Source organism: Hemibagrus wyckioides, linkage group LG29 (genome assembly GCF_019097595.1).
Source record: "Hemibagrus wyckioides isolate EC202008001 linkage group LG29, SWU_Hwy_1.0, whole genome shotgun sequence".
Classification (NCBI taxonomy): Eukaryota; Metazoa; Chordata; class Actinopteri; order Siluriformes; family Bagridae; genus Hemibagrus; species Hemibagrus wyckioides.
Window position 1 is genome coordinate 1,524,837 of NC_080738.1, and position 25,000 is coordinate 1,549,836.

Sequence of the window (25,000 nt, forward strand, 5' to 3'; positions counted from 1 at the left end):
ATCTGTCTGTGTATCTGTGTGTGTGTGTGTGTGTGTATATCTGTCTGTGTATCTGTGTGTGTGTGTGTGTGTGTGTGTGTATCTGTCTGTGTATCTGTGTGTGTGTGTATCTGTCTGTGTGTGTGTGTGTGTGTGTATCTGTCTGTGTATGTGTGTGTGTGTATCTGTCTGTGTATCTGTGTGTGTGTGTGTGTGTGTATCTGCCTGTGTATATGTGTGTGTGTGTGTGTGTGTGTCTGTGTGTGTGTCTGTGTGTATCTGTGTGTGTATCTGTGTGTCTGTGTGTGTGTATCTGTGTGTGTGTGTATCTGTCTGTGTATCTGTGTGTGTGTCTGTGTGCGTGTGTATCTGTGTGCGTGTGTATCTGCGTGTATCTGTGTGTATCTGCGTGTGTGTGTGTGTGTATCTGCGTGTGTGTGTGTATCTGCGTGTGTGTGTGTGTGTGTATCTGCGTGTGTGTGTGTGTGTGTGTATCTGCGTGTATCTGTCTGTGTGTGTGTGTATCTGTGTGTGTGTGTGTATCTGCGTGTATCTGTCTGTGTGTGTGTGTATCTGTGTGTGTGTGTGTATCTGCGTGTATCTGTCTGTGTATCTGTGTGTGTGTCTGTGTGTGTGTATCTGCGTGTATCTGTCTGTGTATCTGTGTGCGTGTGTATCTGCGTGTATCTGTGTGTGTGTGTGTGTGTGTATCTGCGTGTGTGTGTGTATCTGCGTGTGTGTGTGTGTGTATCTGCGTGTGTGTGTGTGTGTATCTGCGTGTATCTGTCTGTGTGTGTGTGTATCTGTGTGTGTGTGTGTATCTGCGTGTGTGTGTGTGTGTGTATCTGCGTGTATCTGTCTGTGTATCTGCGTGTATCTGTGTGTGTGTGTATCTGCGTGTATCTGCGTGTGTGTGTGTATCTGTCTGTGTGTGTATCTGCGTGTATCTGTCTGTGTATCTGTGTGTATCTGTCTGTGTATCTGCGTGTATCTGTGTGTATCTGTGTGTGTGTGTGTATCTGCGTGTATCTGTGTGTGTGTGTGTATCTGTCTGTGTGTGTATCTGCGTGTATCTGTCTGTGTATCTGTGTGTGTGTGTATCTGCATGTATCTGTCTGTGTATCTGTGTGTCTGTCTGTGTATCTGTGTGTGTGTCTGTGTGTGTGTGTGTATGCATGCATGTGCATGTATCCGTGTGTGCATCAGTACGGACTGAAGAAGCGTGAGGAGGCCGAGGCCGAGGCTCAGGGTGCGATGGACGCAGCGAGTGAAGGCAGTCTGACCCGCCCGAAGAAGGCCGTGCCGTCCGGCTGCGGAGACGAAGATGAAGAGGAGGAGAGCATCTTAGACACAGTGATGAAATATCTACCAGGACCACTGCAGGACATGCTGAAGAAATAACACACACACACACTCACACACACACACACACACACACACACACACAACAGCACCACAGCGCACAAGCTCAGCTTTAGGTTTAATAAAGGTTGAGAAGATCGTATCCCGCGCTTCCGCTTTGTAACAGCAGAGGGCGCAGTTCCCAGTCTCTCCATCCTCCTCTCACACAGGATCAGTGTGTCAATACAATCTCGGCTGTGTCCCAAACGCCCGCCTTCACCCTCCTCCTGAAACAGACCTGAAGCGAGCGTTTGGGACGGAGAAGGTTTCACTCTATAAGCCATATCTGACCTTTAAAGCAAAGCTCTGAGTCATTCTCACCACAGAGAAGTGAGCAGGCTACACACGTGTGCATGAAGCCTAGCCTCCTTTTACTCTTTTCTACTCTACACCTGGACGTGTCCCAAATCCACAGAATAATAACCACTTCATCTATGCATGTGTCTGTAATAATGTAGGCTGTGTGTGTCCTTAAGCTCCTGTTCATGGTGCAGTGCTCAAAGTAATATAATGAAGGCAATAAAGCTCTAGTATTATTATTATTATTATTATTATTATGCATTGTTAAACATACCAAAAACACAGGCTTCTTTCCTTCTTCCTTCCTCCCTCCCTGTCTTTCTTTCTTCCTTCCTCCCTCTGTGTCTGTCTGTCTTTCTTTCTGTTTCTTTCTTTTTTTTCTTCTTCCTTCCTTCATTCATTCCTTCCTCCCTCCCTGTCTGTCTTCCTTCCTCCCTGTCTTCCTTCCTGTCAGTCAGTCTGTCTTTCTTTCTGTTCCTACAGCACATACACACACACAAACTTCAGGTAAAAGAAGAAGATGAATATCAGTTCATTTCTATAAAGTTCTATTTCTTTGTTTTGTTTTGTTTTCTGGAATCTTCTCAGCAATAATCACGTCTTGTGTTTGCTTGGCTTTTTGTGAAAAGCGTGAATAACAGAACCCGAGTGAAATAAAGGACTGTTTAATGAGGCTGTGTGAAAACGTGTCTGAATAAAAAGAACGGCGTCTAATCAACCACAAACGCTGCACTCTTGTTCCCCATGTCGGAGATCTGAGGACGAATCGGACGCCGCTGACCGCTCACAGAGCTCTACGGCTCAGATACACACACACACACACAATATCGGAAGGAGCCTTACACTCTGATAGAAAATCTAGAACTCTGCTGAAGATACAATGATGAGACGGAGAACCTCGAGGCCCTGAGAGCAGGGGTTCTGGGAAAGGAGAACCCTCGGTACACAGAACTCACTCTCTCTCTGATGAAATGAAGGTGAAGATCCAATAACACTGCAGGTGTTTGTTTTTCTTCAGTCACCTGAACGTTCAGTACGCTTAAAAACATCAGAGAAGGAGAAATAAAACAAGCCATAAGGAGTCAATAATAATAATAATATTTATTATCATTAATTCTCTTTTTCATTTCCATCTGAATTTCATTACACACTGATTTACCATTAACATAAATACAGAGGGGGGGGGCAGAGAGAGAAAGAGAGAGGGAGAGAGAGAAACAGAGAGGGGGAGAGGGAGAGACGGAGAAAGAGTGAGGGGGAGAGGGGAGAGGGAGAGCAAAAGAAAAGGTCACTTGGAATAACAGGAAGTGGCTGGCTTAGCATGATGCTAACATCACTCTCTCAGGTTAGCTTATGTTCACTAGCTAGCTTCTTCTAACCATAGACTCAAAGCCACGCCCACTTCCCCATCCGCGGCCTCAGGCGCTGACCTCTGTGGTCAGAAATAAACCTCACACACATCTAAACACAGTTACTTTATTATTCAAATAAAACACAGTCTGAGATTCATCAAGAGTGCATTACTGCTGAGTGACGGGTGTGTGTGTGTGTGTGTGTGTGTGTGTGTGTGTGTGACTGATACACTGCAGAGCATCACCTCCATCTTCAACACACTCACAACCTCCAGCAAAACGCTTCATTACTCCATTCTACAGTTAGTCAGAAATGTGTGTGTGTGAGTGTGTGTGTGTGTGTGTGAGTGTGTGTGTGTGTGTGAGTGTGTGTGTGTGTGTGTGTGTGTGTGCACATTACAGTAGAATTACAATCAGAGAGGGAAGGAAAGAATGCAGCCACTGCAGACCTCCAGGCCACCGGGGGGCGCCATCATGGCTGCTGCTGCTACACATCTGTCCGACATTTAGGGAAAATGGGGCCGCTTTCACGCCTTTTCTTTCTTACTGCAGAGAGAGAGAGAGACAGAGGGAGAGAGAGAGAGAGAGAGAGACAGAGGGGGAGGGAGAGAAAGAAGGGGGGCAGAGACAGAGAGACAGACAGAGAGGGGGGGAGAGAGAGAAAGAGAGAGAGAGAGAGACACAGAGAGAGAGAGGGGGGGGAGACAGACAGAGAGAGAGAGAGAGAGAGAGAGAGACAGACAGAGAGAGACAGAGAGAGAGAGAGAGAGAGAGAGAGAGAGACAGACAGAGAGAGACAGAGAGAGAGAGAGACAGAGAGGGAGAGGGAGAGAGAGAGAGAGAGAGAGAGAGAGACAGACAGAGAGAGACAGAGAGAGAGACAGAGAGAGAGAGGGGGGGGAGACAGACAGAGAGAGAGAGAGAGAGAGAGAGACAGACAGACAGAGAGAGAGACAGAGAGAGAGAGAGAGAGAGAGAGACAGACAGAGAGAGACAGAGAGAGAGAGACAGAGAGGGAGAGGGAGAGAGTAAAGTTATTGTACATGTTTATATTTAGAGAGTAGATTTTATTGAAGTGGAGTAAATCACACACAGGAAGTGATGCTGCAGAGAGAAAGGAAGTTCAGAACAAAAACAAAGACGTTCTGAGGGAATAAAACTTTGAGAGATGCTAACTGCTAACAACAAACACCTGCTGCTAACTGAAATAGGAGAACAACAGACACAACAAACATCACCTCACTTCACCCTTTCAGATCAAAACAAACTTTTAACACGGATTTAATAAAATAACACAAAGGTGATGCTCAGTGTTTCCTGAAGCTCTAATGAAGAAGTGTTCTGGTGTTCTGTCAGTTAGCAGTCTGGTTAGCATTAGCATTACGAATGGAGGTTCATAAAGAAGACTTTAATCCTGTCAGATTAGCTCCTGTTATAAACTCCTGTTATAAACTCCTGTTATAAACTCCTGTTAGCTTTAAATCATCTCCTGTTATAAACTCCTGTTATAAACTCCTGTTAGCTTTAAATCATCTCCTGTTATAAACTCCTGTTATAAACTCCTGTTATAAACTCCTGTTAGCTTTAAATCATCTCCTGTTATAAACTCCTGTTATAAACTCCTGTTATAAACTCCTGTTATAAACTCCTGTTAGCTTTAAATCATCTCCTGTTATAAACTCCTGTTATAAACTCCTGTTATAAACTCCTGTTATAAACTCCTGTTATAAACTCCTGTTAGCTTTAAATCATCTCCTGTTATAAACTCCTGTTATAAACTCCTGTTATAAACTCCTGTTAGCTTTAAATCATCTCCTGTTATAAACTCCTGTTATAAACTCCTGTTAGCTTTAAATCATCTCCTGTTATAAACTCCTGTTATAAACTCCTGTTATAAACTCCTGTTAGCTTTAAATCATCTCCTGTTATAAGCTCCTGTTATAAACTCCTGTTAGCTTTAAATCATCTCCTGTTATAAACTCCTGTTATAAACTCCTGTTATAAACTCCTGTTAGCTTTAAATCATCTCCTGTTATAAGCTCCTGTTATAAACTCCTGTTAGCTTTAAATCATCTCCTGTTATAAACTCCTGTTATAAACTCCTGTTATAAACTCCTGTTAGCTTTAAATCATCTCCTGTTATAAACTCCTGTTATAAACTCCTGTTAGCTTTAAATCATCTCCTGTTATAAGCTCCTGTTATAAACTCCTGTTAGCTTTAAATCATCTCCTGTTATAAGCTCCTGTTATAAACTCCTGTTAGCTTTAAATCATCTCCTGTTATAAACTCCTGTTATAAACTCCTGTTAGCTTTAAATCATCTCCTGTTATAAACTCCTGTTATAAACTCCTGTTAGCTTTAAATCATCTCCTGTTATAAACTCCTGTTATAAACTCCTGTTATAAACTCCTGTTAGCTTTAAATCATCTCCTGTTATAAGCTCCTGTTATAAACTCCTGTTATAAACTCCTGTTAGCTTTAAATCATCTCCTGTTATAAACTCCTGTTAGCTTTAAATCATCTCCTGTTATAAGCTCCTGTTATAAACTCCTGTTAGCTTTAAATCATCTCCTGTTATAAACTCCTGTTATAAACTCCTGTTAGCTTTAAATCATCTCCTGTTATAAACTCCTGTTATAAACTCCTGTTAGCTTTAAATCATCTCCTGTTATAAACTCCTGTTATAAACTCCTGTTATAAACTCCTGTTAGCTTTAAATCATCCTGAAGAATCAAAACTTAAAAGAAGAAATCTGTCTCCTGTCAGGTTCACGTGAATTAGCTAGCTAGCGTTAGCTATAAAGATCGTGAGCACAAATCTAAATCCTGTTGTTGAATATATCTTGATGCTTGAGAAATGCTAATGCTAACACTACAATAAACAGCCGTAAGAAGTTCTGAGGATAAATAGCAATAAAATGCGGTCAGAATCCAAAAATTTCTGAGGTAAAAAAATCCTTGAAAGACAAAGTCCAGCAGAGCGCGAGAGAAACAGGAAGTGTGCCGAGGATGAAGCTGAAGCTGAAACAGAACAGGAAGTGGAGCTCTGCAGACAGGAAGTAGCAGCTTCACAGGTTTGTCTTGAATAAAAAGATGGAGGTTTACTTGGGTTTGGAGGAGAACTTGAATTTTTTACAGAAGGCTCTCTCCAGCTCGGGGACGGACAGAGTGAAGGTGATGGCTCCGTCCGAGTCTGAGCGAACTATACGCACTGTAATAAACACACACTCATCACACACACACTCAATACACAACCTCAAACGCTAATCGCTAGTCGCTAACCCTTCAGCAGCACTGAAAACTGCGGTTTATTCGCTATTTCATACACTTGGATCACTAACGGCTAGCTAACGAGACTGAAGAGCAAGCTAGCTTCTAATACGTCAGCTAAGATAAGCTAGCTACATGTGACTGTGAGGCTACATTATACCTTTTCTGCTGAATCATGCTAGGCTTATGAGCAGTTCATATTTCTAGTGTTTAAAGATTCACAGCAGGCATCAGCAATGCTACACTGAGCTAGCTAGTGTTGCCTGCTAACTTTAGCTAACTAGTTTCTGCTAAGCTAACTCTAGTAAAGAAGCTAAGTTTGAGATGAAACCTTTAAAAACAACAATGTGATAAACATGTTATCAACACGATTTGCTTAGCATAGTGTGTGTGTGTGTGTGTGTGTGTGTTACCCAGGTCGTTGTTGTTCATCATGGCGTTAGAGCAGCGTAAGCGCGGACCCTGCTGTGTGAAATGATAGCCGAATTTTAGCAGTGTGCTGTTTTTCTCCAACATGCTAGCGATCTCCATCTCCACCTTATTACCCAGGGGCTGACTCTGTTTCTCACACACACACACACACACACACACACACACACACACACACAAACACACATTAATGAATATGACAGAACAAATGAGAGTTGTGCTAGCAGTTGATGCTAACATCATTTCAGTGAAACAGAGTTTTCCATGAGAGTCATGTTAGCAGTTGATGCTAACATCATTTGAGTCAACTGGAGCTAACACTGTGTGAGCTAACGCTAACACAGTGTTAAAGATTATCCTGAACACTGAGCTTCAGACGCTAACAAAGATTATCCTGAACACCGAGCTTCAGACGCTAACGCTAACACAGTGTTAAAGATTATCCTGAACACTGAGCTTCAGACGCTAACAAAGATTATCCTGAACACTGAACTTCAGATGCTAACGCTGACACAGTGTTAAAGATTATCCTGAACACCGAACTTCAGACGCTAACGCTAATGCAGTGTTAAAGATTATCCTGAACACCGAACTTCAGACGCTAACACAGATTATCCTGAACACCAAGCTTCAGACGCTAATGCTAACGCAGTGTTAAAGATTATCCTGAACACTGAACTTCAGACGCTAACGCTAATGCAGTGTTAAAGATTATCCTGAACACCGAACTTCAGACGCTAACGCTAACGCAGTGTTAAACATTATCCTGAACACTGAGCTTCAGACGCTAATGCTAACACAGTGTTAAAGATTATCCTGAACACTGAACTTCAGACGCTAACACAGTGTTAAACATTATCCTGAACACTGAGCTTCAGACGCTAATGCTAACACAGTGTTAAAGATTATCCTGAACACTGAACTTCAGACGCTAATGCTAACACAGTGTTAAAGATTATCCTGAACACCGAACTTCAGACGCTAACAAAGATTATCCTGAACACCAAGCTTCAGACGCTAATGCTAACGCAGTGTTAAAGATTATCCTGAACACCGAACTTCAGACGCTAACACAGATTATCCTGAACACCAAGCTTCAGACGCTAATGCTAACACAGTGTTAAAGATTATCCTGAACACTGAACTTCAGACGCTAATGCTAACACAGTGTTAAACATTATCCTGAACACTGAGCTTCAGACGCTAATGCTAATGCAGTGTTAAAGATTATCCTGAACACCGAACTTCAGACGCTAACGCTAACACAGTGTTAAAGATTATCCTGAACACCGAACTTCAGACACTAACGCTAACGCAGTGTTAAAGATTATCCTGAACACCGAGTTTCAGATGCTAACGCTAACGCAGTGTTAAAGTTTATCCTGCATTATCCCGTGTGTGTGTGTTCGTAAGCGAGTGTGTGTGAGTGTGTGTACGTGTGTGTGTGTGTGTAGGTGTGTACGTGTGTGTGTGATTGTGTGTACATGTGTGTGTGTGATTGTGTGTACATGTGTGTGTGTGTGTGTGTGATTGTGTGTACATGTGTGTGTGTGTGTGTGAACATGTGTGTGTGTGTGTGTGATTGTGTGTACATGTGTGTGTGTGAACATGTGTGTGTGTGTGTGATTGTCTGTACATGTGTGTGTGTGTGTGTGTGAACATGTGTGTGTGTGTGTGTGATTGTGTGTACATGTGTGTGTGTGTGTGTGATTGTGTGTACATGTGTGTGTGTGTGATTGTGTGTACATGTGTGTGTGTGTGATTGTGTGTACATGTGTGTGTGTGTGATTGTGTGTACATGTGTGTGTGTGTGTGTGTGATTGTGTGTACATGTGTGTGTGATTGTGTGTACATGTGTGTGTGATTGTGTGTACGTGTGTGTGTGTGTGTGATTGTGTGTACATGTGTGTGTGATTGTGTGTACATGTGTGTGTGTGTATGATTGTGTGTACATGTGTGTGTGTGTGTGATTGTGTACGTGTGTGTGATTGTGTGATTGTGTACGTGTGTGTGATTGTGTGTACATGTGTGTGTGTGTGATTGTGTGTACATGTGTGTGTGTGATTGTGTGTACATGTGTGTGTGTATGATTGTGTGTACATGTGTGTGTGTGTGTGATTGTGTGTACATGTGTGTGTGATTGTGTGTACATGTGTGTGTGTGTGTGAGATTGTGTGTACGTGTGTGTGTGTGATTGTGTGTACATGTGTGTGTGTGTGATTGTGTGTACGTGTGTGTGTGTTTGTGTGTACATGTGTGTGTGTGATTGTGTGTACATGTGTGTGTGTGTGTGTACATGTGTGTGTGTGTGTGATTGTGTGTACATGTGTGTGTGTGATTGTGTGTACGTGTGTGTATGTGATTGTGTTTACATGTGTGTGTGTGTGTGATTGTGTGTATGTGATTGTGTTTACATGTGTGTGTGTGTGATTGTGTGTACGTGATTGTGTGTACGTGTGTGTGATTGTGTGTACATGTGTGTGTGTGAACATGTGTGTGTGTGTGTGATTGTCTGTACATGTGTGTGTGTGTGTGTGAACATGTGTGTGTGTGTGTGTGATTGTGTGTACATGTGTGTGTGTGTGTGATTGTGTGTGCATGTGTGTGTGTGTGATTGTGTGTACATGTGTGTGTGTGTGATTGTGTGTACATGTGTGTGTGTGTGATTGTGTGTACGTGTGTGTGTGTGTGTGATTGTGTGTACATGTGTGTGTGATTGTGTGTACGTGTGTGTGTGTGTGATTGTGTGTACATGTGTGTGTGATTGTGTGTACATGTGTGTGTGTGTATGATTGTGTGTACATGTGTGTGTGTGTGTGATTGTGTACGTGTGTGTGATTGTGTGTACATGTGTGTGTGTGTGTGTGATTGTGTGTACATGTGTGTGTGTGATTGTGTGTACATGTGTGTGTGTATGATTGTGTGTACATGTGTGTGTGTGTGATTGTGTACGTGTGTGTGATTGTGTGTACATGTGTGTGTGTGATTGTGTGTACATGTGTGTGTGTGTGTGAGATTGTGTGTACATGTGTGTGTGTGTGTTTGTGTGTACATGTGTGTGTGTGATTGTGTGTACATGTGTGTGTGTGTGTTTGTGTGTACATGTGTGTGTGTGATTGTGTGTACATGTGTGTGTGTGATTGTGTGTACGTGTGTGTGTGTGTGATTGTGTGTACGTGTGTGTGTGTGATTGTGTGTACGTGTGTGTGTGATTGTGTGTACGTGTGTGTGTGTGATTGTGTGTACATGTGTGTGTGTGTGATTGTGTGTATGTGATTGTGTTTACATGTGTGTGTGTGTGATTGTGTGTATGTGATTGTGTTTACATGTGTGTGTGTGTGATTGTGTGTACGTGATTGTGTGTACATGTGTGTGTGTGATTGTGTGTACGTGTGTGTGATTGTGTGTACATGTGTGTGTGTGATTGTGTGTACATGTGTGCGTGTGTGTGTGATTGTGTGTACATGTGTGCGTGTGTGTGTGAGCATGTGTGCGTGTGTGTGTGATTGTGTGTACATGTGTGTGTGTGTGTGTGTGAGCATGTGTGTATGTGTGTGATTGTGTGTACGTGTGTGTGATTGTGTGTACGTGTGTGTGTGTGTGTGATTGTGTGTACATGTGTGTGTGATTGTGTGTACATGTGTGTGATTGTGTGTACATGTGTGTGTGTGTATGATTGTGTGTACATGTGTGTGTGTGTGTGATTGTGTACGTGTGTGTGATTGTGTGTACATGTGTGTGTGTGTGATTGTGTGTACATGTGTGTGTGTGATTGTGTGTACATGTGTGTGTGTGTGTGATTGTGTACGTGTGTGTGATTGTGTGTACATGTGTGTGTGTGTGATTGTGTGTACGTGTGTGTGTGATTGTGTGTACATGTGTGTGTGTGTGTGTGAGATTGTGTGTACGTGTGTGTGTGTGATTGTGTACGTGTGTGTGTGATTGTGTGTACATGTGTGTGTGTGATTGTGTGTATGTGATTGTGTTTACATGTGTGTGTGTGTGATTGTGTGTACGTGATTGTGTGTACATGTGTGTGTGTGATTGTGTGTATGTGATTGTGTTTACATGTGTGTGATTGTGTGTACGTGTGTGTGATTGTGTGTACATGTGTGTGTGTGTGATTGTGTGTACATGTGTGCGTGTGTGTGTGATTGTGTGTACGTGTGCGTGTGAGCATGTGTGTGTATGTGTGTGATTGTGTGTACATGTGTGTGTGTGTGAGCATGTGTGTGATTGTGTGTACATGTGTGTGTGATTGTGTGTACGTGTGTGTGTGTGTGTGTGATTGTATGTACATGTGTGTGTGTAATTGTGTGTACGTGTGTGTGTGTGTGTGTGTGATTGTATGTACATGTGTGTGTGTAATTGTGTGTACGTGTGTGTGTGTGTGTGATTGTGTGTACATGTGTGTGTGTGATTGTGTGTACGTGTGTGTGTGATTGTGTGTACATGTGTGCGTGTGTGTGTGATTGTGTGTACGTGTGTGTGTGTGTGAGCATGTGTGTGTGTGTGTGTGTGATTGTGTGTACATGTGTGTGTGTGTGTGTGTGATTGTGTGTACATGTGTGTGTGTGTGTGTGTGTGAGCATGTGTGTGTGTGATTGTGTGTGTGTGATTGTGTGTACGTGTGTGTGATTGTGTGTATGTGATTGTGTTTACATGTGTGTGTGTGTGTGATTGTGTGTACGTGATTGTGTGTACATGTGTGTGTGTGATTGTGTACATGTGTGTGTGTGTGTGTGTGATTGTGTGTACGTGATTGTGTGTACGTGTGTGTGTGTGTGTGTGATTGTGTGTACATGTGTGTGTGTGATTGTGTGTACATGTGTGTGTGTGATTGTCTGTATATGTGTGTGTGTGAGTGATTGTGTGTACATGTGTGTGTGATTGTGTGTAGATGTGTGTGTGTGTGATTGTGTGTACATGTGTGTGTGATTGTGTGTACATGTGTGTGTGTGTAATTGTGTGTAGATGTGTGTGTGAGTGATTGTGTGTACATGTGTGTGTGTGTGTGTGATTGTGTGTAGATGTGTGTGTGATTGTGTGTAGATGTGTGTGTGTGTGTGTACCTGGTTGTCGATTTTGAGCTCCTGCAGTGTTGTGTTGTACTGCAGCGACTCCACCAGAGCCAGGATTCCATTTCCTGTGATAAAGTTCGACTCAACGTTCAAACACTTCAGTGTGGTGTTTACTCGCAGCATGTCGGCTAACGCCTGACACACACACACACACACACACAAACACACACACACCATTAAGTCAATTAAGGCAGAGTTACTAATTACAAAGAAATTTTAGGTTGTGAGTGTAACGAGACCAAGATATGGACAGTGTATATGTGTGTGTGTGTGTGTGTGTGTATATGTGTGTGTGTGTGAGAGACTCACATAGGCCACAGGATCATTGCTCCTTGTTCCTACGATGCTCAGTCGTTCCACTACTGTGTTTTCTTTTAGAGCCTCAGCGTACGCTTTCAGAGTGGTGATGGGAATATTCTACACACACACACACACACACATTTCTATAGTAAATATATTATATATTAATATACATATTTATCTATATGTATTTATGTGTATGAAACGGTGTCTTGTTCTTAAAAAGGAATCTTCATGTTTCAGTCTGAGATTCAGAGATCAGTTAATCAACTCTCTCAACTCAAAGTTGTGTGTGTGTGTATGTTTATGCATGTGTGTGTGTATGTTTATCCGTGTGTGTGTGTGTGTGTATGTTTATGCATGTGTGTGTGTATGTTTATGCATGTGTGTGTGTATGTTTATCCGTGTGTGTGTGTGTGTGTATGTTTATGCATGTGTGTGTGTATGTTTATGCATGTGTGTGTGTGTATGTTTATGCATGTGTGTGTGTATGTTTATCCGTGTGTGTGTGTGTGTGTGTATGTTTATGCATGTGTGTGTGTATGTTTATGCATGTGTGTGTGTATGTTTATGCATGTGTGTGTGTATGTTTATGCATGTGTGTGTGTATGTTTATCCGTGTGTGTGTGTGTGTGTATGTTTATGCATGTGTGTGTGTGTGTGTATGTTTATGCATGTGTGTGTGTGTATGTTTATGCATGTGTGTGTGTATGTTTATCCATGTGTGTGTGTGTATATATGTTTATGCATGCGTGTGTGTGTGTGTATATTTATCCGTGTGTGTGTGTGTGTGTGTGTGTATGTTTATGCATGTGTGTGTGTGTATGTTTATGCATGTGTGTGTGTATGTTTATCCATGTGTGTGTGTGTGTATGTTTATGCATGTGTGTGTGTGTGTGTGTTTATGCGTGTGTGGGTGTATGTTTATGCGTGTGTGTGTATGTTTATGCGTGTGTGTGTGTGTATATGTTTATGCGTGTGTGTGTGTGTATGTTTATGCGTGTGTGTGTGTGTATATGTTTATGCGTGTGTGTGTGTGTATGTTTATGCGTGTGTGTGTGTATGTTTATGCATGTGTGTGTGTATGTTTATGCGTGTGTGTGTGTGTATATGTTTATGCGTGTGTGTGTGTGTATGTTTATGCGTGTGTGTGTGTGTATATGTTTATGCGTGTGTGTGTGTGTATGTTTATGCGTGTGTGTGTGTATGTTTATGCGTGTGTGTGTGTATGTTTATGCGTGTGTGTGTGTGTATGTTTATGCGTGTGTGTGTGTATGTTTATGCATGTGTGTGTGTATGTTTATGCGTGTGTATGCGTGTGTGTATGTTTATGCATGTGTGTGTGTGTATGTTTATGCATGTGTGTGTGTATGTTTATGCGTGTGTGTGTGTATGTTTATGCGTGTGTGTGTGTGTGTATGTTTATGCGTGTGTGTGTGTGTATGTTTATGCATGTGTGTGTGTGTATGTTTATGCATGTGTGTGTGTGTATGTTTATGCATGTGTGTGTGTGTGTGTATGTTTATGCATGTGTGTGTGTATGTTTATGCATGTGTGTGTGTGTATGTTTATGCATGTGTGTGTGTATGTTTATCCATGTGTGTGTGTGTATATATGTTTATGCGTGTGTGTGTGTGTATATTTATCCGTGTGTGTGTGTGTGTGTGTGTGTGTGTATGTTTATGCATGTGTGTGTGTGTATGTTTATGCATGTGTGTGTGTATGTTTATCCATGTGTGTGTGTGTGTATGTTTATGCATGTGTGTGTGTGTGTGTGTGTTTATGCGTGTGTGGGTGTATGTTTATGCGTGTGTGTGTATGTTTATGCGTGTGTGTGTGTGTATATGTTTATGCGTGTGTGTGTGTGTATGTTTATGCGTGTGTGTGTGTGTATATGTTTATGCGTGTGTGTGTGTGTATGTTTATGCGTGTGTGTGTGTATGTTTATGCATGTGTGTGTGTATGTTTATGCGTGTGTGTGTGTGTATATGTTTATGCGTGTGTGTGTGTGTATGTTTATGCGTGTGTGTGTGTATATGTTTATGCGTGTGTGTGTGTGTATGTTTATGCGTGTGTGTGTGTATGTTTATGCGTGTGTGTGTGTATGTTTATGCGTGTGTGTGTGTGTATGTTTATGCGTGTGTGTGTGTATGTTTATGCATGTGTGTGTGTATGTTTATGCGTGTGTATGCGTGTGTGTATGTTTATGCATGTGTGTGTGTGTATGTTTATGCATGTGTGTGTGTATGTTTATGCGTGTGTGTGTGTGTATGTTTATGCGTGTGTGTGTGTGTATGTTTATGCGTGTGTGTGTGTGTATGTTTATGCATGTGTGTGTGTGTATGTTTATGCATGTGTGTGTGTGTATGTTTATGCATGTGTGTGTATGTTTATCCGTGTGTGTGTGTGTGTGTATGTTTATGCATGTGTGTGTGTATGTTTATGCATGTGTGTGTGTGTATGTTTATGCATGTGTGTGTGTATGTTTATGCATGTGTGTGTGTATGTTTATGCGTGTGTGTGTGTGTATATTTATCCGTGTGTGTGTGTGTGTGTGTGTGTGTGTGTGTTTATGCGTGTGTGGGTGTATGTTTATGCGTGTGTGTGTATGTTTATGCGTGTGTGTGTGTGTATATGTTTATGCGTGTGTGTGTGTGTATGTTTATGCGTGTGTGTGTGTGTATATGTTTATGCGTGTGTGTGTGTGTATGTTTATGCGTGTGTGTGTGTATGTTTATGCATGTGTGTGTGTATGTTTATGCGTGTGTGTGTGTGTATATGTTTATGCGTGTGTGTGTGTGTATGTTTATGCGTGTGTGTGTGTGTATATGTTTATGCGTGTGTGTGTGTGTATGTTTATGCGTGTGTGTGTGTATGTTTATGCGTGTGTGTGTGTATGTTTATGCGTGTGTGTGTGTGTATGTTTATGCGTGTGTGTGTGTATGTTTATGCATGTGTGTGTGTATGTTTATGCGTGTGTGTGTGTGTATGTTTATGCATGTGTGTGTGTGTATGTTTATGCATGTGTGTGTGTATGTTTATGCGTGTGTGTATGTTTATCCGTGTGTGTGTGTGTGTATGTTTATGCGTGTGTGAGTGTGTGTATGTTTATGCATGTGTGTGTGTATGTATATGCGTGTGTGTGTGTGTATGTTTATCCGTGTGTGTGTGTGTGTATGTTTATGCATGTGTGTGTGTATGTTTATGCATGTGTGTGTGTGTATGTTTATGCATGTGTGTGTGTATGTTTATCCATGTGTGTGTGTGTATATATGTTTATGCGTGTGTGTGTGTGTATATTTATCCGTGTGTGTGTGTGTGTGTGTGTGTGTGTATGTTTATGCATGTGTGTGTGTGTATGTTTATGCATGTGTGTGTGTATGTTTATCCATGTGTGTGTGTGTGTATGTTTATGCATGTGTGTGTGTGTGTGTGTGTTTATGCGTGTGTGGGTGTATGTTTATGCGTGTGTGTGTATGTTTATGCGTGTGTGTGTGTGTATATGTTTATGCGTGTGTGTGTGTGTATGTTTATGCGTGTGTGTGTGTGTATATGTTTATGCGTGTGTGTGTGTGTATGTTTATGCGTGTGTGTGTGTATGTTTATGCATGTGTGTGTGTATGTTTATGCGTGTGTGTGTGTGTATATGTTTATGCGTGTGTGTGTGTGTATGTTTATGCGTGTGTGTGTGTATATGTTTATGCGTGTGTGTGTGTGTATGTTTATGCGTGTGTGTGTGTATGTTTATGCGTGTGTGTGTGTATGTTTATGCGTGTGTGTGTGTGTATGTTTATGCGTGTGTGTGTGTATGTTTATGCATGTGTGTGTGTATGTTTATGCGTGTGTATGCGTGTGTGTATGTTTATGCATGTGTGTGTGTGTATGTTTATGCATGTGTGTGTGTATGTTTATGCGTGTGTGTGTGTGTATGTTTATGCGTGTGTGTGTGTGTATGTTTATGCGTGTGTGTGTGTGTATGTTTATGCATGTGTGTGTGTGTATGTTTATGCATGTGTGTGTGTGTATGTTTATGCATGTGTGTGTATGTTTATCCGTGTGTGTGTGTGTGTGTATGTTTATGCATGTGTGTGTGTATGTTTATGCATGTGTGTGTGTGTATGTTTATGCATGTGTGTGTGTATGTTTATCCATGTGTGTGTGTGTATATATGTTTATCCGTGTGTGTGTGTGTATATTTATCCGTGTGTGTGTGTGTGTGTGTGTGTGTGTATGTTTATGCATGTGTGTGTGTGTGTGTTTATGCATGTGTGTGTGTATGTTCATGCATGTGTGTGTGTGTGTGTATGTTTATCCATGTGTGTGTGTGTGTATGTTTATGCATGTGTGTGTGTGTGTGTGTATGTTTATGCGTGTGTGGGTGTATGTTTATGCGTGTGTGTGTGTGTATATGTTTATGCGTGTGTGTGTGTGTATGTTTATGCGTGTGTGTGTGTGTGTATATGTTTATGCGTGTGTGTGTGTGTATGTTTATGCGTGTGTGTGTGTATGTTTATGCATGTGTGTGTGTATGTTTATGCGTGTGTGTGTGTGTGTATGTTTATGCATGTGTGTGTGTATGTTTATGCATGTGTGTGTGTATGTTTATGCGTGTGTGTATGTTTATGCATCTGTGTGTATGTTTATGCATGTGTGTATCTATATGTTTGTGTGTGTGTGTGTATGTTTATGCATGTGTGTGTGTATGTTTATGCGTGTGTGTGTGTGTATATTTATCCGTGTGTGTGTGTGTGTGTGTGTGTGTGTATGTTTATGCATGTGTGTGTGTGTATGTTTATGCATGTGTGTGTGTATGTTTATGCATGTGTGTGTGTGTGTGTATGTTTATCCATGTGTGTGTGTGTGTATGTTTATGCATGTGTGTGTGTGTGTGTATGTTTATGCGTGTGTGTGTGTATGTTTATGCGTGTGTGTGTGTGTATATGTTTATGCGTGTGTGTGTGTGTATGTTTATGCGTGTGTGTGTGTGTATATGTTTATGCGTGTGTGTGTGTGTATGTTTATGCGTGTGTGTGTGTATGTTTATGCATGTGTGTGTGTATGTTTATGCGTGTGTGTTTGTGTGTATGTTTATGCATGTGTGTGTGTGTATGTTTATGCATGTGTGTGTGTATGTTTATGCGTGTGTGTATGTTTATGCATGTGTGTATCTATATGTTTGTGTGTGTGTGTGTATGTTTATGCATGTGTGTGTGTATGTTTATGCGTGTGTGTGTGTTTATGCGTGTGTGTGTATGTTTATGCGTGTGTGTGTGTGTATGTTTATCCGTGTGTGTGTGTGTGTGTGTATGTTTATGCGTGTGTGTGTGTATGTTTATGCGTGTGTGTGTGTGTGTTTGTTTATGCGTGTGTGTGTGTGTATGTTTATGCGTGTGTGTGTGTGTGTATGTTTATGCGTGCGTGTGTGTATATGTTTATGCGTGTGTGTGTGTGTTTATGCGTGTGTGTGTGTATGTTTTGCTTTGTGTGTGTATATGTTTATGCATGTGTGCGTCTATATGTTTGTGTGTGTGTGTGTGTATGTTTATGCGTGTGTGTGTATGTTTATGCATGTGTGTGTCTATATGTTTGTGTGTGTGTGTGTATGTTTATGCATGTGTGTGTCTATATGTTTGTGTGTGTGTGTGTATGTTTATGCGTGTGTGTGTATGTTTATGCATGTGTGTGTGTATGTTTATGCGTGTGTGTGTGTATATGTTTATGCGTGTGTGTGTGTGTGTGTATGTTTATGCATGTGTGTGTCTATATGTTTGTGTGTGTGTGTGTATGTTTATGCGTGTGTGTGTCTATATGTTTGTGTGTGTGTGTGTATGTTTATGCGTGTGTGTGTATGTTTATGCATGTGTGTGTGTATGTTTATGCGTGTGTGTGTGTATATGTTTATGCGTGTGTGTGTGTGTGTGTATGTTTATGCATGTGTGTGTCTATATGTTTGTGTGTGTGTGTGTGTGTATGTTTATGCGTGTGTGTGTCTATATGTTTGTGTGTGTGTGTGTATGTTTATGCGTGTGTGTGTATGTTTATGCATGTGTGTGTGTGTATGTTTATGCGCGCGTGTGTGTGTGTATGTTTATGCGTGTGTGTGTATGTTTATGCGTGTGTGTGTATGTTTATCCGTGTGTGTGTGTGTATGTTTATGCGCGTGTGTGTGTGTGTATGTTTATCCGTGTGTGTGTGTGTGTATGTTTATGCGTGTGTGTATGTTTATGCATGTGTGTGTGTATGTTTATGCGTGTGTGTGTGTATGTTTATCCGTGTGTGTGTGTATGTTTATGCACGTGTGTATGTGTATGTTTATGCATGTGTGTGTGTATGTTTATGCGTGTGTGTGTGTGTATGTTTATGCGTGTGTGTGTGTGTATGTTTATGCGTGTGTGTGTGTGTATGTTTATGCGTGTGTGTGTGTATGTTTATGCTTGTGTGTGTGTATGTTTATCCGTGTGTGTGTGTATGTTTATGCACGTGTGTATGTGTATGTTTATGCATGTGTGTGTGTATGTTTATCCGTGTGTGTGTGTATGTTTATGCGTGTGTGTGTGTATGTTTATGCGTGTGTGTGTGTATGTTTATGCGTGCGTGTGTGTATGTTTATGCGGGCGTGTGTGTATGTTTATGCGTGTGTGTGTGTGTGTGTATGTTTATGCGTGTGTGTGTGTATGTTTATGCGTGTGTGTGTGTATGTTTATGCGTGTGTGTGTGTATATGTTTATGCGTGTGTGTGTGTATATGTGTATGTTTATGCGTGTGTGTATGTTTATGCATGTGTGTGTGTATGTTTATGCGTGTGTGTATGTTTATGCGTGTGTGTGTATGTTTATGCGTGTGTGTGTGTATGTTTATCCGTGTGTGTGTGTATGTTTATGCACGTGTGTATGTGTATGTTTATGCATGTGTGTGTGTATGTTTATGCGTGTGTGTGTGTGTATGTTTATGCGTGTGTGTGTGTGTATGTTTATGCGTGTGTGTGTGTGTATGTTTATGCGTGCGTGTGTGTATGTTTATGCGGGCGTGTGTGTATGTTTATGCGTGTGTGTGTGTGTGTGTATGTTTATGCGTGTGTGTGTGTATGTTTATGCGTGTGTGTGTGTATGTTTATGCGTGTGTGTGTGTATATGTTTATGCGTGTGTGTGTGTATATGTGTATGTTTATGCGTGTGTGTATGTTTATGCATGTGTGTGTGTATGTTTATGCGTGTGTGTATGTTTATGCGTGTGTGTGTATGTTTATGCATGTGTGTGTCTATATGTTTGTGTGTGTGTGTGTATGTTTATGCGTGTGTGTGTATGTTTATGCATGTGTGTGTGTATGTTTATGCGTGTGTGTGTGTATATGTTTATGCGTGTGTGTGTGTGTGTGTATGTTTATGCATGTGTGTGTCTATATGTTTGTGTGTGTGTGTGTGTGTGTATGTTTATGCGTGTGTGTGTCTATATGTTTGTGTGTGTGTGTGTATGTTTATGCGTGTGTGTGTATGTTTATGCATGTGTGTGTGTGTATGTTTATGCGCGCGTGTGTGTGTGTATGTTTATGCGTGTGTGTATGTTTATGCGTGTGTGTGTATGTTTATGCGTGTGTGTATGTTTATGCGTGTGTGTGTGTATGTTTATGCATGTGTGTGTGTATGTTTATGCGTGTGTGTGTGTATATGTTTATGCGTGTGTGTGTGTATGTTTATGCATGTGTGTGTGTGTATGTTTATGCGTGTGTGTATGTTTATGCGTGTGTGTATGTTTATGCGTGTGTGTGTATGTTTATGCATGCGTGTGTGTATGTTTATGCATGCGTGTGTGTATGTTTATGCGTGTGTGTATGTTTATGCGTGTGTGTGTGTATGTTTATGCGTGTGTGTGTGTATGTTTATGCATGCGTGTGTGTATGTTTATGCATGCGTGTGTGTATGTTTATGCGTGTGTATGCGTGTGTATGTTTATGCATGTGTGTGTGTGTATGTTTATGCATGTGTGTGTGTATGTTTATGCGTGTATGTGTGTATGTTTATGCGTGTGTGTGTGTATGTTTATGCATGTGTGTGTATATGTTTATGCGTGTGTATGCGTGTATGTTTATGCATGTGTGTGTGTGTATGTTTATGCATGTGTGTGTGTATGTTTATGCGTGTGTGTGTGTGTTTATGCGTGTGTGTGTGTATGTTTATGCATGTGTGTGTATATGTTTATGCGTGTGTATGCGTGTATGTTTATGCATGTGTGTGTGTGTATGTTTATGCGTGTGTGTGTGTATGTTTATGCATGTGTGTGTGTATATGTTTATGCGTGTGTATGCGTGTATGTTTATGCGTGTGTGTGTGTATGTTTATGCGTGTGTGTGTATGTTTATGCGTGTGTGTGTGTATGTTTATGCGTGTGTGTGTGTATGTTTATGCGTGTGTGTATGTTTATGCGTGTGTGTGTGTATGTTTATGCATGTGTGTGTGTATATGTTTATGCGTGTGTATGCGTGTATGTTTATGCGTGTGTGTGTGTATGTTTATGCGTGTGTATGCGTGTATGTTTATGCGTGTGTGTGTGTATGTTTATGCGTGTGTGTGTGTATATGTTTATGCGTGTGTATGCGTGTGTGTATGTTTATGCATGTGTGTGTGTGTATGTTGATGCGTGTGTGTGTGTGTGTATGTTTATGCGTGTGTGTGTATATATGTTTATGCGTGTGTGTGTGTGTATATGTTTATGCGTGTGTGTGTGTGTATGTTTATGCGTGTGTGTGTGTGTATGTTTATGCGTGTGTGTGTATATATGTTTATGCGTGTGTGTGTGTATGTTTATGCATGTGTGTGTGTATGTTTATGCGTGTGTGTGTATATATGTTTATGTGTGTGTGTGTGTGTGTATATATGTTCATGCGTGTGTGTGTGTGTATATATGTTTATGCGTGTGTGTGTATATATGTTTATGCGTGTGTGTGTATATATGTTTATGCATGTGTGTGTATGTTTATGCGTGTGTGTGTGTATGTTTATGCGTGTGTGTAGGTTTATGCGTGTGTATGCGTGTATGTTTATGCGTGTGTGTGTGTATGTTTATGCGTGTGTGTGTATGTTTATGCGTGTGTGTGTGTATGTTTATGCGTGTGTGTGTGTATATGTTTATGCGTGTGTATGCGTGTGTGTATGTTTATGCATGTGTGTGTGTGTGTATGTTGATGCGTGTGTGTGTGTGTGTATGTTTATAGGTGTGTGTGTATATATGTTTATGCGTGTGTGTGTGTGTATATGTTTATGCGTGTGTGTGTGTGTATGTTTATGCGTGTGTGTGTATATATGTTTATGCGTGTGTGTATATATGTTTATGCGTGTGTGTGTGTATGTTTATGCATGTGTGTGTGTATGTTTATGCGTGTGTGTGTATATATGTTTGTGTGTGTGTGTGTGTATATATGTTCATGCGTGTGTGTGTGTGTATATGTTTATGCGTGTGTGTGTATATATGTTTATGCGTGTGTGTGTATATATGTTTATGCATGTGTGTGTATGTTTATGCGTGTGTGTGTGTATGTTTATGCGTGTGTGTAGGTTTATGCGTGTGTGTGTGTGTATGTTTATGCGTGTGTGTGTATATTTTTATGCGTGTGTGTGTATATATGTTTATGCATGTGTGTGTGTATATGTTTATGCGTGTGTGTGTGTGTATGTTTATGTGTGTGTGTAGGTTTATGCGTGTGTGTGTGTGTATGTTTATGCGTGTGTGTGTGTATGTTTATGCATGTGTGTGTGTATATATGTTTGTGTGTGTGTGTGTGTATGTTTATGCGAGTGTGTGTGTATGTTTATGCATGTGTGTGTGTATATATGTTTGTGTGTGTGTGTGTGTATGTTTATGCGAGTGTGTGTGTCTGTTTGTACCTTGATGTTGTTCAGGTTCACCTCCACGAGTTCAGGGTCATTGTGTTTAATCCTCATTAGTGTCTGTTCCACATCGGTGTCGTTGGGATGTTCATCAGGAATCTGCTTATACTGTGCACACTGGATCACACCTGACCAATCACATCACATCATCACACCTGACCAATCACATCATCACACCTGACCAATCACATCACATCATCACACCTGACCAATCACATCACATCATCACACCTGACCAATCACATCACATCACACCTGACCAATCACATCATCACACCTGACCAATCACATCACATCATCACACCTGACCAATTACATCACAACATCACACCTGACCAATCACATCATCAAACCTGACCAATCACATCACACCTGACCAATCACATCACATCACACCTGACCAATCACATCACACCTGACCAATCACATCACACCTGACCAATCACATCACATCATCACACCTGACCAATCACATCACATCATCACACCTGACCAATCACATCACATCACACCTGACCAATCACATCATCACACCTGACCAATCACATCACATCATCACACCTGACCAATCACATCACATCACACCTGACCAATCACATCATCACACCTGACCAATCACATCACATCATCACACCTGACCAATTACATCACAACATCACACCTGACCAATCACATCATCAAACCTGACCAATCACATCACACCTGACCAATCACATCACATCACACCTGACCAATCACATCACACCTGACCAATCACATCACACCTGACCAATCACATCACATCACACCCGACCAATCACATCACATCACCACACCTGACCAATCACATCATCACACCTGACCAATCACATCATCACACCTGACCAATCACATCACACCTGACCAATCACATCACATCATCACACCTGACCAATCACATCATCACACCTGACCAATCACATCACACCTGACCAATCACATCACATCACACCTGACCAATCACATCACATCACACCTGACCAATCACATCACATCATCACATCTGACCAATCACATCACACCTGACCAATCACATCACATCATCACACCTGACCAATCACATCACATCATCACACCTGACCAATCACATCACATCATCACACCTGACAAATTACATCACATCATCACACCTGACAAATTACATCACATCACACCTGACCAATCACATCACATCACACCTGACCAATCACATCACATCACACCTGACCAATCACATCACATCACACCTGACCAATCACATCACACCTGACCAATCACATCACATCATCACACCTGACCAATCATATCACATCATCACACCTGACCAATCACATCACATCACACCTGACCAATCACATCACACCTGACCAATCACATCATCACACCTGACCAATCACATCACATCATCACATCTGTCCAATCACATCACATCACACCTGACCAATCACATCACATCACATCATCACATCTGACCAATCACATCACACCTGACCAATCACATCACATCATCACACCTGACCAATCACATCACATCACACCTGACCAATCACATCACACCTGACCAATCACATCACATCACACCTGACCAATCACATCACATCACACCTGACCAATCACATCACATCATCACACCTGACCAATCACATTACATCACACCTGACCAATCACATCACATCACACCTGACCAATCACATCACACCTGACCAATCACATCATCACACCTGACCAATCACATCATCACACCTGACCAATCACATCACATCACATCTGACCAATCACATCACACCTGACCAATCACATCACACCTGATCAATCACATCACATCATCACACCTGACCAATCACATCACATCACACCTGACCAATCACATCATCACACCTGACCAATCACATCATCACACCTGACCAATCACATCACATCACATCTGACCAATCACATCACACCTGACCAATCACATCACACCTGACCAATCACATCACATCACACCTGACCAATCATATCACATCATCACACCTGACCAATCACATCACACCTGACCAATCACATCACATCATCACACCTGACCAATCACATCACATCATCACACCTGACCAATCACATCACACCTGACCAATCACATCATCACACCTGACCAATCACATCATCACACCTGACCAATCACATCATCACACCTGACCAATCACATCACCACACCTGACCAATCACATCACATCACATCTGACCAATCACATCACACCTGACCAATCACATCACACCTGACCAATCACATCACATCACACCTGACCAATCACATCACATCACATCACACCTGACCAATCACATCACATCATCACACCTGACCAATTACATATCATCACACCTGACCAATCACATCACATCACACCTGACCAATCACATCACACCTGACCAATCACATCACATCATCACACCTGACCAATCACATCACATCATCACACCTGACCAATCACATCACACCTGACCAATCACATCACACCTGACCAATCACATCACATCACACCTGCCCAATCACATCACATCATCACACCTGACCAATCACATCACATCATCACACCTGACCAATTACATCATATCACACCTGACCAATCACATCACATCATCACACCTGACCAATTACATCACATCACACCTGACCAATCACATCACACCTGACCAATTACATCACATCATCACACCTGACCAATCACATCACATCATCACACCTGACCAATCACATCACATCATCACACCTGACCAATCACATCACATCACACCTGACCAATCACATCGCACCTGACCAATCACATCACACCTGACCAATCACATCACACCTGACCAATCACATCACATCATCACACCTGACCAATCACATCACACCTGACCAATCACATCACATCATCACACCTGACCAATCATATCACATCATCACACCTGACCAATCACATCACATCACACCTGACCAATCACATCACATCATCACACCTGACCAATCACATCACATCATCACACCTGA

At 41.6% G+C, this 25,000-nt stretch overlaps 2 protein-coding genes across 4 annotated transcripts in view; one reads left to right on the forward strand and one right to left on the reverse strand.

Annotated features, from left to right (window-relative positions):
- Positions 1 to 2,353, forward strand: part of cplx2a (complexin 2a) — an 8,437-nt gene extending 6,084 nt beyond the window's left edge. Inside the window, exon 4 of the mRNA XM_058384171.1 lies at positions 1,186 to 2,353. Within this exon, the coding sequence (XP_058240154.1) occupies positions 1,186 to 1,380 (195 nt within the window). The 3' untranslated portion in view covers positions 1,381 to 2,353. The remainder of the gene's footprint in view (positions 1 to 1,185) is intronic.
- Positions 2,354 to 2,766: 413 nt separating this feature from the next.
- The window catches only part of tmod1 (tropomodulin 1), a 49,029-nt gene continuing 26,795 nt past the window's right edge, over positions 2,767 to 25,000 (reverse strand). For 2 of the 3 annotated variants that reach the window (XM_058384015.1, XM_058384016.1), the window contains 6 exons: positions 21,991 to 22,121; positions 12,122 to 12,229; positions 11,804 to 11,947; positions 6,716 to 6,860; positions 6,138 to 6,243; positions 2,767 to 3,578 (listed from right to left, as the gene is read on the reverse strand). In XM_058384015.1, coding sequence (XP_058239998.1) covers positions 3,560 to 3,578; positions 6,138 to 6,243; positions 6,716 to 6,860; positions 11,804 to 11,947; positions 12,122 to 12,229; positions 21,991 to 22,121 — 653 coding nt within the window. In that variant the 3' untranslated portion in view covers positions 2,767 to 3,559. The remainder of the gene's footprint in view (positions 3,579 to 6,137; positions 6,244 to 6,715; positions 6,861 to 11,803; positions 11,948 to 12,121; positions 12,230 to 21,990; positions 22,122 to 25,000) is intronic. The other variant, XM_058384017.1, reaches the window with a different exon arrangement.